General features: G+C 39.6%; 1 protein-coding gene across 1 annotated transcript in view; it reads right to left on the reverse strand.

Annotated features, from left to right (window-relative positions):
- The window catches only part of vegfc (vascular endothelial growth factor c), a 95457-nt gene that overhangs the window by 16401 nt on the left and 65920 nt on the right, over window positions 1-13136 (reverse strand). Inside the window, exon 4 of the mRNA XM_034188859.1 lies at window positions 550-689. Coding sequence (XP_034044750.1) covers window positions 550-689 — 140 coding nt within the window. The remainder of the gene's footprint in view (window positions 1-549; window positions 690-13136) is intronic.

The raw sequence follows: 13136 nt of genomic DNA on the forward strand, positions 1-13136 counted from the left end.
TTCCTAAAATAGTTTTCTATTATTTGGGAGAGTGCATATAGTTTATTTTGTAGTTTATTTTATGGAAGGAGAAGCCAAAGTGACTTACTATTTTAAATATTTTTATTATGGGGAATTTCAGCTAGGCTACAGCGTATTTATCCAGAGATTGTGATAGTATTGGATATATTCTTCTACTTCAGTTAAAAATGGAGAAAGAAAAGTTTAGAAGACTTCATCTGACTGGAGCCTACGAGGCAGCAGGTTATAGGTAAATAAAGTTCAATCAAAGGCTGACCCAGAAGGTTGACCTCTTGGGTCAACTTCAGATAAGTAGCTGAGCGCTCCCTTTGATAAAATGCTCTGGTTGCCGTGCTAAGATCACATAATCTTGGCATTTGTTTTCTCTAGTTAAACTGTTCCTGATTTCTCTTTGTGGTGCATTTTTAATCATTTTCATCCTTTCTGAAGATGGATTCCACACTCGGCTGAGAAACGCTGCACAGGAACTCTGCTCATGCACAGGTCACTGCTTACATGTAAAGCCACATGCTGATTCTCAGTACTTACTCAGGTGCTGCCCTCCTGATGATGCTGTGGACTTGTTTGTAGACGTCCAGCTTGGACAGACAGCTGCATTGGGTGTGGTTGGCCACACTGATAGTAACTGGCTTGGTGCCCTGGGTGATTGGCACTGTGATCTCAAACAACTGCAGAAAGACAGACAAGGAAATGTAAGTGCAACGGGCGGACAATTTCTGAATCAAGGTGTTCACAAAAACAGCAGTATTGCATGTTTAGCTGTATCCTGTAGCAGCAATAAAATCGTAAATGGACTTCACTTCCATGTGTTTTTCTATCTAAGTAGGCAAATACTCAAAACACTTTAGAGTTATACACACACACACACACACACACACACACTGACTTCAGGGTACTGCCATGTAAAATCTCTAGTTTTTCAAGGTAAGGAAAATGTTTTTAGGTACACAACTGCTTGGGGCTTAAGTACCTTGTTTTTAGTGATATGTCTGGCTGGTTACAAGACTGATCCTATGATTTTGTCGGTCACAAGACTACCTCTCTGTAGGCCACGACAAAACAATGACGTTATCTACGTATCTGTTGATTGACCCGTAGATAGGCTTGTTAAACAACACTGAACATTGCTCCTTTTGGATGAGATTGCCCAATTTGCAGGGGATCAAATCTACTGCAACATACAGTCTCACTGAAAGCTGTTTCCTTTGACCAGGCGTGTCCTTTTAGATTGATTGGTCAAATGTTAACTGCTTCTTGAACTCTTGCTTTCAGCCTCACATTTTACCAACGAAGACAGCAGGACCTTAGTCAAAAACATTTCATATACACAGCAACCATGGGTACACCTTTTCCCACACATTAACTCATTCATTCATTCATTTTCTGCCGCTTATCCAGAGCTGGTATTTATAAATGTATAAAGTGTGTACCATTTATTGGAGCAAGTCAAATATTTGAGACTACTACTGCTTCCTCCCACTTGCAAAGACCTGCAGGTTAGATGAACCTGTGACTCTAAAGTGACCGTAGGTGTGCATGCGAGTGTGATTGCGTTTTTTCGTCTACACGTGGCCCTGTAGTAGACTGGCATCCTGTCCAAGGTGTGCCCTGCCTCTCACCCAAGGAATGCTGAGATGGGCTCCAGCCCCCGACCCATAATTGGAGTATGCAAAAAGAATGGATGTTTCTGTTCACACTCTCACTTGAAAAGATGAGTGGGGAATTGGAGTGTCTGGGTTTGCAATTGTCTTAGAGCAAGACAAAGAGCATCTCAGAGTCCTCTCAGAAAGCTCCCAACTTAGCCTAAGGAATCTTTAGGCTAAGACTGATCCAGGAAGTGTCCGAGAGCAACTCTGAGTAAGGAGGGGACAGAAACTTTTATCTTTTGGAGGAGGTGGGGTTGACCCCATTGCTAGGTATGACGCAGTCTTCTAACAGCTGTGATTGGTTGTCACAAAAAGGGAAAGAGTTAAAAAACAAATGTGCTTTGCACTTCTAGTTATGAATGGGCAGTAAAATCAACCGATCATACAACCGAACTGTATTAAAAAATGTGTAACCATGAAAATATTTTTGTCATTATGATGAAACTTCGCAAAATTAAATTAATTATTACACAGCTTCAAAATGTTTGAATGTACCTCATTTATGTGCCGATTATTATATTGATTAGCTTATTGTTATGTTTATTCTCCATGCTGGTAATTGCACACAAGCGACGAGTGTGAGAAGTGCTGGTACATACTGCAGTCCACAGCAAGAGCAGAGATTGCAGCACACAAGAAAAATTCTCTTCAAACAGGTGAGTGTTGTAAGCTGTGGCTGCTGACATCGCCTACTTTGATGTTAATAACTATATGAATGTTATAGAATTTACATGCAATTGACATCTTTCCTGTACCCAGGAATCACAATGTTGTGATGACCTTCATCTCAAGCATTATTACATTAATACGCTGGGTGAGAAAAGTAAGCTCATTCCTGATCAGGTCAACCATAAACATTATTATTATTATTAATGTGTTACTGAATCACTGTCATTCAACATACAGAGAATATCTCTCCTTCCTCTCTGTCTTTCAGCTGTTTTGTCTGTTTAAGACACTCCTTAAAAGTCCTCCTTCCTCCTCTTACCAGTTTTGTACCTTAGGAGCTCTCTTGAAAAACATGAAGATCAGAGAGATGTCTATTGGAGAAAAACAAGACATTTTGAAGCTAAGAAATGAGAGAAAATCAATCAGAGGCATGGCAAAAAAAAAAAAACAAAAAAAAAACACTGAGCATGGCCAATACATTAATTTGGAATGTCCCATAAAAGTATCAAACTTCTGATTTACAGAGCAACAGAAATCAAATGGGTCAACCAAGAAAAACAAGATCTCACAGCGCAAACACTGTGATTACAAATTCTCTTCTATTATGCATTCCTTTGCAAAAAAAATCTGTCAACAGCATTTATGTCAGGCAACAAAATTTGGTAAGTTAGTATTAGGCACAAAAAATTATACAGAATTAATGGCAGGTAAACTCGAATCTCTTCATTCACATTTGTAGTGTCACTTATGCCACAAAGTAATTTAAATAAGTAAGGGATTGAGTTAGCACGGACTATTCCAGGTTTTGTACAACCCTAACTCAGACAAAGCTGGGATGTATGGAAAGTACAAACAAAAAAAAAAAAAATGTTGGTATGAGGGCAGTTTAGAGCTAGTAATGAGGTTATTGATTATATGTACTTTCAAACAGGTGATGACAACATGTGATTGTAATTTGGTCTAAAAGCAGTATTTATGAAAGGAGTCTTTGAGGAAGAAAGATGAGTAGAGTATCTCCAGTTTGTCAACAAATGCATGAGAAAATTATAGAAATGTTTAAAAATAATGTTCCTCAAAGAAAGATTGGAAGGTATTTACATATTTCCCCCTCTACAGTGAATTATATCATTAAAAGATTCAAGGAATCTGAAGGAATTTTATTGCCTAAAGGGTAGAGGCATGAGCCGAAGCTGAACACCCACGAACTCTGATCCCTCAGACTGCACTACATCAAGAATTCCCATTCATCAACAGCTGATATAACCATATGGGCAGGGGATTACTTTGGGAAACCATTGTCAAGCACGACAAAACAGAGTCACATTCACAACTGCCACTAAAATATTTACTCTGTAAAAACGAAGCCTTACGTTAAACCTTATTCAGAAGTGCCGTTGTGTATTTAGGGTTGAATGCACCTGGGTTGGATCATCACTCAGAGGAAATATGTATTGTGATCAATTCAATCAGCATTCAAGGTTGTTTTTGGAAGAAATGGATGCTTTGTTTTCTGGACCAAAGATGAAAAGGACCGTCCAGACTGTTATCAGCAACAGGCCAAAAAACCAGTGTCTGTCATTTAGTTTAGTTTAGTTTATTTGATTATTTAAGGGACAATGTACAGCATCATTAAGCTCAATGAGACAGAGATGAGTTGCACCAGATTATAGCCAAATAGCTAATTTCCATCTGCAGTCCCTGGGTACATCAAATAAATTAACAATGAAATTACACAATATTCTAAAATTCCTCTGCCACAATAAATCACTTTCACAGACAAAGTCAGAGCATATCACAAACATTCATCTACCACAGAACTATTCACCATTCTCTACACAATACTAATCAATTTAATTTCTACTAATATTTACAACACAGCTTAAGTTACTTTAAAGCTGGTATGTGTTTATGTCAGTACCCTTGGCAGCATTATTGCAAAAAGGTTCACTTATATTTCAGAGCGACAAGTGCTGCCTTCAAGATGGCATCTTTTCTGAAAAAGACAATGTAAAATCACATTCTGCACACATTACAGTGGCATGGCTGCAGGAGAAGAGGGCACAGACCCAGCTTATTCTGCAATAAGGCCCATGGGTCAGGCCTTATTGCAGTCCTGACCCATCCCCGATACAGAATGTATGGAGAATTTTGAAATGGAAAAAAAAATACAATTGCAAATACATATTGTTGCACACCTTAAGACATGTTTGCAGGAAGAATGGGATAAAATGACACTAGAATTTTTTCATCGCTTGGTATCCTCAAATCCAAAACATCTGAATGTCATTATTACAAAGCGGCATGCTACAATCCAAAATCATAAAAAGTTGGGAAGGTATGGATGAGACTATGTTTCCATTGGTGTCACGGTGCATTGTTGCTCTGAATTTGGCTGAAACATAATTTTGATCAGCAGGGATAATGGGCTCCAGTGCCTGATATTCGTTGTTATTGTATTTTTTTTTTTAAATCATCCATTTTGTCTTGGGTCTTACGTATCCTCTACATCTACTTCCCAGAGAAAAAGTGGGACGTCTCCAACAAACAGGCCATAACCAGTGGCCAAAACTACGTCAGGTTGTGTACAGCTAAAGTTTTCAACCCAATGGCACTTACTGTGAGCTCAAAGTGTGTGTTCTTAGGACGCTGTTGCTATGGCAGGATCTCTCAAGGTCAAACAGACTGGGGTCAGCTTTAATGATATCCTCATCAGAATGAGATGGAGAGAGACAGAATAAGCTCTTTAAGGGTTTTAAATACAAGTTGTTGAGACTAATTAGCTACTATTTATGCTGCTTATGTAAAATGAATGAAGTGGTTCTCAGGGTTTCTGCTCTTTTCAAGTACAAATGGTCTTGTGTGAGCATCTTCATCATTGCCATGAGAAAACCCGAAGTGAACTCTTTAGTCTGCTTTAAGGGTTGAAGTGCAAACCCTTGAAAGTTCTTTTTTATTGTATCATTGCTGTGGTCTTTTTGCTTTTCTTATTTAATCTCCATGATGCTACTCATGCTGATTGTGAAGATCCTGGATATTTTGTTCTATGTCTTTACCCACTTAATCTACATTCAGATTTCAAGTTTAGAGGTTTTTATTCATGGGTCTTTGACTTCAGAAATAATGGCGTCTTCACATGGATGTCAATGAATAGCTGAATTAATAGGCTTTTCCGCACAGAAGTGTTTACGGAAAACTGACTGGTGTGATCTGATGTTTTCAAATGGTTGTTCACATGACATTTTCAAATATAGTTTATGAAAACATGTGAGATATAAAGCACCATGAGCCTGGAAATGCAGGTCTCAGACTGACAGAAAATATGTAAGAATCTGATGTGCAAATTTCAAAAGAATCTGATCCAATCTAAAATGTGGTAGACCACAGGACAGATTATTACAGTTTTGACCTATCCTCTAAGATTTGGACAGGGACAGGTTGTAGGTGAGCTATGGGAATCACTTTCATATATATATATATATATATATATATATATATATATATATATATATATATATATATATATATATATATATATATATATATATATATATATATATATATATATATATATATATATATACACACACACACATGCACACACATAGGTGTGCTCAAAGGTTTACATATCCCTGTTCTTAATACCATGTATTGCCCCCTTTAACATCAGTGACACCTTGGAGACTTTTGTGGTAGTTTGTGGACGAGGCTCTCTGATGGTAAAGCTGCCACTGAATATGTCTTGGACTTTAATTCAATTTCAATTTCAATTTATTTTCATTTATATAGCGCCAAATCACAAGACTGCCTCAAGGTGCTTCACACAAGTACGGTCTAACCTTACTAACCCTCAGAGCAACAGTGGTAAGGAAAAACTCCCTCTGAGGACGAAATCTCAAGCAGACCAGACTCAAAGGGGTGACCCTCTGCTTGGGCCATGCTACAGACACCAATTACAAAATAATGAAATAAATTTATTTACGTCAATTATGAAGAAATACAAACAGTATGGCACTTTATAGTAAATCTGCATGGAGTAGACAGTTCTCAAAAACTGAGTGACTGTGCAAGAAGGAGAAGAGTGAGGAAAGCCACCAAGACACCCAGACAACGCAAAAGAAGTTACAGGCTTATGTAGCTGTGATTGGAGAAATTGTGCACAGTGCAAATTTTTTATTTTTATATCACCACTCTTAGCTTCATAGTGGATTAGAGTGGAGAAAGATATTCATTCACCAAAACAGATCAAATCTAGGCTTGCATCTCAATGTACCTTCTGGCAATTTGTAGCTAAATTTTCAGGTCTTCTTTTTAAGAAAATTCTCCTCTATACCACTTCATCATGAAGATGTATAACTGCTGATACAAAATGCAAAGCTTTTTACCCCGGGCAGGCTTACTTCCCCAGCCAAGGCCAGTACCCATTTACAGCTAAGGGTAAGGGGACAGTGCAGATTCAGTGTCTTGTCCGACAGAGACAGGGACCAGGAATGGAACCCTGGTCAACATACTGGTCCAATTCCTATCTCAGCTGCAGCTGTCAACTGATATCAACCAGCAAAAAAAGGTGGCATAGGAAATTTGTGGCACTGAATATGACACATATGGCAAAGATACAACCAGAAGTCCACTCATAGAAAACCAAGAGGACCAAAAGTAATTCTTTAATGATGCAGTGAAGATGGCAGAGTGAAACATCCATGATGGCATAGGTGTCAGGCTAAAAGACCTTATGCAGAGAATAAGCAGACAAACATAAAAGCTCAGTTCAGTTCAAAGTCAGTTCATTTAACACAACTTTCATTAACTCCTAAGTGTCAAAACCTCTCAACTGCTGCCAGCTGCTTCGAGGCAGTGCCAAAAGAAACCTGACAAAAGTGACCACAAGAACGCTGCTCAAGGAAACCGCCACGTCCATTATGAAACAAGCACTTTTCAATCACTTCAAAAAGACATTTGAATGAATGTTAAATTACCTTCACTGTGATTGATTTGAATTACGTACTATGACGCCAATGTAAATCTCTCAAGTCTGGTCAGTAATCTGTGTTTGCAGCCAAACCAGCAAATAGGAAAAACTAGCAGAGTGAAACAATGTGTTGGGAAACATCTAAATGACTGTAGCTCAGCACCGCTGCCAGACAAACGTCTCTCTGGCTCAACCTCAGCCTGCTTTGGTGTCTTACTACAACTGAAAGGTAAAACACTAACTGAAGTTCCATCAGTCGGCATGCCAGCAATTTCGGTAAATTTGTTGAAATACTGAATGAGTAAAATAAATGTATGATATACAGAAGTCCTATATAGGGGCAGCAGTGGTGGCCAAGTGGTTAAGTGTGCTTGACAATTCTCCTTTCTTGCCAGACAATTTTTTTTTTTTACTTCAAGATTAATTTCTGATTACTGTACATTTTGAACTTTTTAAAAAAAGTTTCTTACATTAAATAACTTGTAATTAAAATAGTTTTAAGTAAAAAAAAGATTCTTTAGACATCTTTAATGTTTGTCTGTAAATTAAAACCATAGCTTATCTGTTGCTGTTTCAGATGAGATGATTTTTTGATTAACATTATAAGGAACCTTGTGTATTTATTTTTAGAAAAAATAGCATGAAAAGTAATGTGTATGTTGGGAAGGTGTCGTAGCACGGACCCACAACAGGGGGCGCAAATGAACGGACAATGAATAAGCCAAAAAGTAACAATTTAATGTTGTGACAATACACAACTAAATACACAAAATTTGCAAAGTCAATTAACACCAGGTGACGTGTGGGCAGGCTCGAAGATAGAAGACCCCCGACGAGAGAGAAGCCGTGTCCCACACGGCTTCCACCACCAACGGTCTGAAGAACACCGGAGCCGACACGTCCCGAGTCCCCAGGTGGCCTCTGTCTTCGGCTGTCGACCCTGGTACTGCTGGCAGAAAGCAAAGACAAGATGAATGAGCGTGAGTCCGCACACTCAGCAATCCACAGTCTGCACACAGTTAGGAGGGAGCACCTCCACCTCCAATCACACACTCGTGCAGCTCCTGTTTAATCCACTTATCTGGTTAGGGGTGTGAGGCGAAGCCGTCGCTGTCACACCAAACGCCAATCCCACAGATAAGGAAAGCACCAGGAAAACGGCTGCAACAGAAGTTCAGATTATTACTCAACGTATGAGTCAGCAGAGAAAATTACCTCTTCGGTAGTCGATTTCTTGGCGAGGAGGTGGAGTTGCAGTCCGGCCTTTATGGTGATGATGATGATGATGAACGAGTGACAGCTGGTGCAGAGGATGAATGACAGCTGTCACTTCTTCTGGGTCTGGCGCCCTCTCGTGCTTGGAGCCCGCACTCCAAGCAGGGCGCCCTCTGGTGGTGGTGGGCCAGCAGTACCTCATCTTCAGCAGCCCACATAACAGTGTATATTTTTAAGTCTGGTAGATTCATTCATTCATATCTGCATTTCAACCAGGAAAAAAGACACCGTAAATAAATGTAAATATTTATTATAAACACAATAGGAGATGGTGTAACAGTGACTGCAGTGTGTCTGTTAATTAGGATTTCTCAATGTCACATAATCCTCATGATGAAATCATTTTTTTTAAATTTAGTCATTTCAACATTTAATTACATCCTCACTGTCTATGTGATTGCTTTTAATGTTGTAATCAGGACAGAGTAATTACTAAAATATGAATTTGACTGTGCTTGTGATTGTGAATGCTTTGAAATTTTGCACAATAGGGGCAGGGCTTCTACCTGTGCAAGTGTCTTTTTGACTGAACTCTGACTTCATGGATATGTTTAGTGATTCATTCATTTAACCCTTTATCTACAGCGATGGTGCCCACGCCATATTTTCCATATGCGTATTTTTTTACCGTAACTCCGCCATAGTTTGTCCAATCCGAATGATTCAAAGTGCATTGTTAAGCTAACACCAAGGGCTTTCCAATGATATATGGTGTATTATGGTAAACGTAAGCCTGTGACGTCATAACGCAGACGAAAAACACGGAAGTTTCATACTAGTGCGCCGCTGATTCTCATTACCGTAAGTTCTCATGTAAGCCCTCAATCTGAAAAATTTCAACACTGACAGCAAGCCAAGAACCCGTGCTTTCCAACAGTATGCTATATGTTGCATATATTACGGTAAAGTGCGTTCGGTGACTTTTGAAATGAGGGAAAAGTATGAAAAAGAGCGCAAAAGTGACAGAAAAGTACAGAGACAGACAGCAAACATAAATGTAGTAATGTTTGAGGAAAAGGCAGGGTGTTAGTGTCATTTGTGAAGGTGTGTGTGCGTGTTTGTGTGGGTGTGATGGCTTTGCAACAGCAGTGGAAACCCAACTTGCCAGCGATCCACAAAGGGGCGGCGTTCTTGCAAGGTTTGCAAGAGGTCAACCTGCTGGATGTGTAAAATTGGCCTCTGTCTTGGTTATATATTTGTGTATACTCGTATAGTTTGACACTTTACTGTTTTATTCATATTCTATAATTTTGCACAAAATGAGTGATCAAATGAGTGATTTATTGCACATTTTAATAATACAGATAATAATTGATATATTTATATATAGTTTTGCACTTTGTTGTTATTCATATTGTTTGGTTCTGCGCTTTAAAATTGGTTACTTTTTGCATATTTTCGCCTTGTAAAATATTTACTTTTGCACTGTTTCTGCACTGTTTCTGAGTTCTAGACACACAAAATTAATTATTTTGATTGTAAACACTTACACCTTCCTGTTAAAAATGTGAAATCCAAACTTCCTTTACATAACAATCATTTTCACTAAAAAAAAACTGAAAAAGAAATCAAGTTCATTTTTGTGTTTTTTTTCTCATTTTAAATGCTAAAACTTGCAAATAATGTGTATAAATAGTTAATCAGGTGTAATATAATTGAAATTCAGGTACTCTTGGAAAAGGGTACCAAAGCACACAAACATAGAACATTATTTCTTAATTTTATTGCTATAATAAAAAATTATAACCAATCTTCCATTTATAGCCTCAGTAGGTAAAGGGTTAATGTTAAAATATAAAATAAAACAGCTTTTTCAAATAATAAAATAATTGGTGTTTAAAGAGCCTTTGTAATATTTATAAGTGTAACAGCAACGCTTATAAAAGACAGGAAGTGAACTGGACTCTCAGGACTTTAACCAGATGAAGGTCTCCTCTGCAGCTTCGACCTCAAATTGGTGGAGTTTTTGGAGACACTTTCCTCACATTTTGAAGCATGGAGATGTTCTCTTCTTCTTCCATCTGGACTTAAGGTTTTGGTATAATGCAAATGCTCGGGGGGGGGGGGGGGGGGGTGAAGCCCCTGAACCCCTGGCTTTTTAAGGTGATTTTTCCATCCAGTTACGCTGAGAAAAAAAAAATCATGCGGAGAACCCTACTTTCATCTCTCTTGTTTCTTACACAGTAAATTTTGCAGAGTAAAATATACTCTGCCAAAATAACTTTTGGTCCTAGTCCAAATAGAGTTAAATATACTCTATCACAGTGCTAAATCAGTTCTATCATAGGGTAAAATGAACTCTATCATAGTGTGAATGATTTATTGAAGCTGAAAAACGTGATTTGATACGACTGTAGAGCTGATTTCACTCAATAACAGAGTGTATTTAACTTTATTTGGACGGAACCAAATGTTATATTTTACTCTGTAAATTTTACTGTGTACCAGTTGTCTTTTCTGACTTCAGCGCAAGGCTGATTTGCCTAATGGACCTCGTCCACACAGCCCATCTTGCAACTCCTCCCCTTCCTCCTTTTTCTTTTCCCCTGTATTCCCATTGTCATCAATCTTTTACATATTTGTCTTTCCTAAAGTTACCCCACAATCTTGTGTTGTATCACAGGATACACATATAAATGACCTGATACTGATATTTACATTTAGGTTTATTGGTGTGTGTCACAAGCAAACTCCAAAAAGAACATAAAAATCGTCAAACTGTCAATCACTCAATCAATCAATCAATTTTTTTTATATAGCGCCAAATCACAACAAACAGTTGCCCCAAGGCGCCTTATATTGTAAGGCAAGGCCATACAATAATTATGTAAAACCAAACGGGCAAAACGACCCCCTGTGAGCAAGCACTTGGCTACAGTGAGAAGGAAAAACTCCCTTTTAACAGGAAGAAACCTCCAGCAGAACCAGGCTCAGCAAGGGGCAGTCTTCTGCTGGGACTGGTATCACTAATGATTAAATGCAGAGTGGTGCATACAGAGCAAAAACAGAAAGAAACAGTGCATCATGGGAACCCCCCAGCAGTCTACGTCTATAGCAGCATAACTAAGGAATGGTTCAGGGTCACCTGATCCAGCCCTAACTATAAGCTTTAGCAAAAAGGAAAGTTTTAAGCCTAATCTTAAAAGTAGAGAGGGTGTCTGTCTCCCTGATCTGAATTGGGAGCTGGTTCCACAGGAGAGGAGCCTGAAAGCTGAAGGCTCTGCCTCCCATTCTACTCTTACAAACCCTAGGAACTACAAGTAAGCCTGCAGTCTGAGAGCGAAGCACTCTATTGGGGTGATATGGTACTACGAGGTCCCTAAGATAAGATGGGACCTGATTATTCAAAACCTTATAAGTAAGAAGGAGAATTTTAAATTCTATTCTAGAATTAACAGGAAGCCAATGAAGAGAGGCCAATATGGGTGAGATATGCTCTCTCCTTCTAGTCCCCGTTAGTACTCTAGCTGCAGCATTTTGAATTAACTGAAGGCTTTTTAGGGAACTTTTAGGACAACCTGATAATAATGAATTACAATAGTCCAGCCTAGAGGAAATAAATGCATGAATTAGTTTTTCAGCATCACTCTGAGACAAGACCTTTCTAATTTTAGAGATATTGTTGTGAAAGTGTAGTGACACGGACCCACAACAGGGGGCGCAAATGAACGGTCAATAGATGAGCCAAAAAGTAACAATTTAATGTTGTGAAATGTGCACAACGAATATACAGACAATCTCAGAATATGATTACAGTCAAATTACAAAGGTGACGTGTGGGCAGGCTCGAGGATAGAAGACGTCTGTCCTGAGAAGGGCCGGAACCACACGATTTCTGCCACCACCGAACCTGGTGAATACTGGAACCGCCAAGTCCCGAATTCCCAGGTGATCACCGTCTCCGACTGTCGGATCTGGTACTGCTGGCGAGAACAAAGACAGTCAAGTGTGGGTGTGTGTACACCCAGTAACAACAACGGTGGGAATGCCACCTCCACCTCTCACTCAATATGTGATGAGTACCGCAGTGATTCCTCAGGGGAAAAGAGTGCCGTCCTGCACTCACTCAGCTTCCACAGATAGAGGAACCGGTACTCCTGCAAACACTCACAATATACAGACATATTGTAACACAAAACGGCTGAGGATATTACCTTCAATGAAGTACGATATCTCGGCGATGAGGTGGAGATGACGTCTGGGTTTTATGGAGTGAGGTGATGAAGAATGAGTGACAGCTGTCAGGAAGTAATGAGTAACAGCTGTCACTCCCGGCTGTGTCCGTGGCGGCAGCGTCCTCTCGTGCCTGAAGCCCGCACTTCAGGCAGGGCACCCTCTGGTGGTGGGCCAGCAATACCTCCTCTTCTGGCGGCCCACACAACAGGACCCCCCCCTCAACGGGCGCCTCCTGGCACCCGACCAGGTTTGTCGGGGTGTCAGCGGTAGAAGTCGGCCAGGAGGGCCGGATCCAGGATGAAGCTCCTCTTCACCCAGGAGCGTTCTTCGGGTCCATACCCTTCCCAGTCCACCAGATATTGGAACCCCCGGCCCATTCGACG

The sequence above is a fragment of the Thalassophryne amazonica genome, chromosome 15, assembly GCF_902500255.1.
Source record: "Thalassophryne amazonica chromosome 15, fThaAma1.1, whole genome shotgun sequence".
NCBI lineage: Eukaryota > Metazoa > Chordata > Actinopteri > Batrachoidiformes > Batrachoididae > Thalassophryne > Thalassophryne amazonica.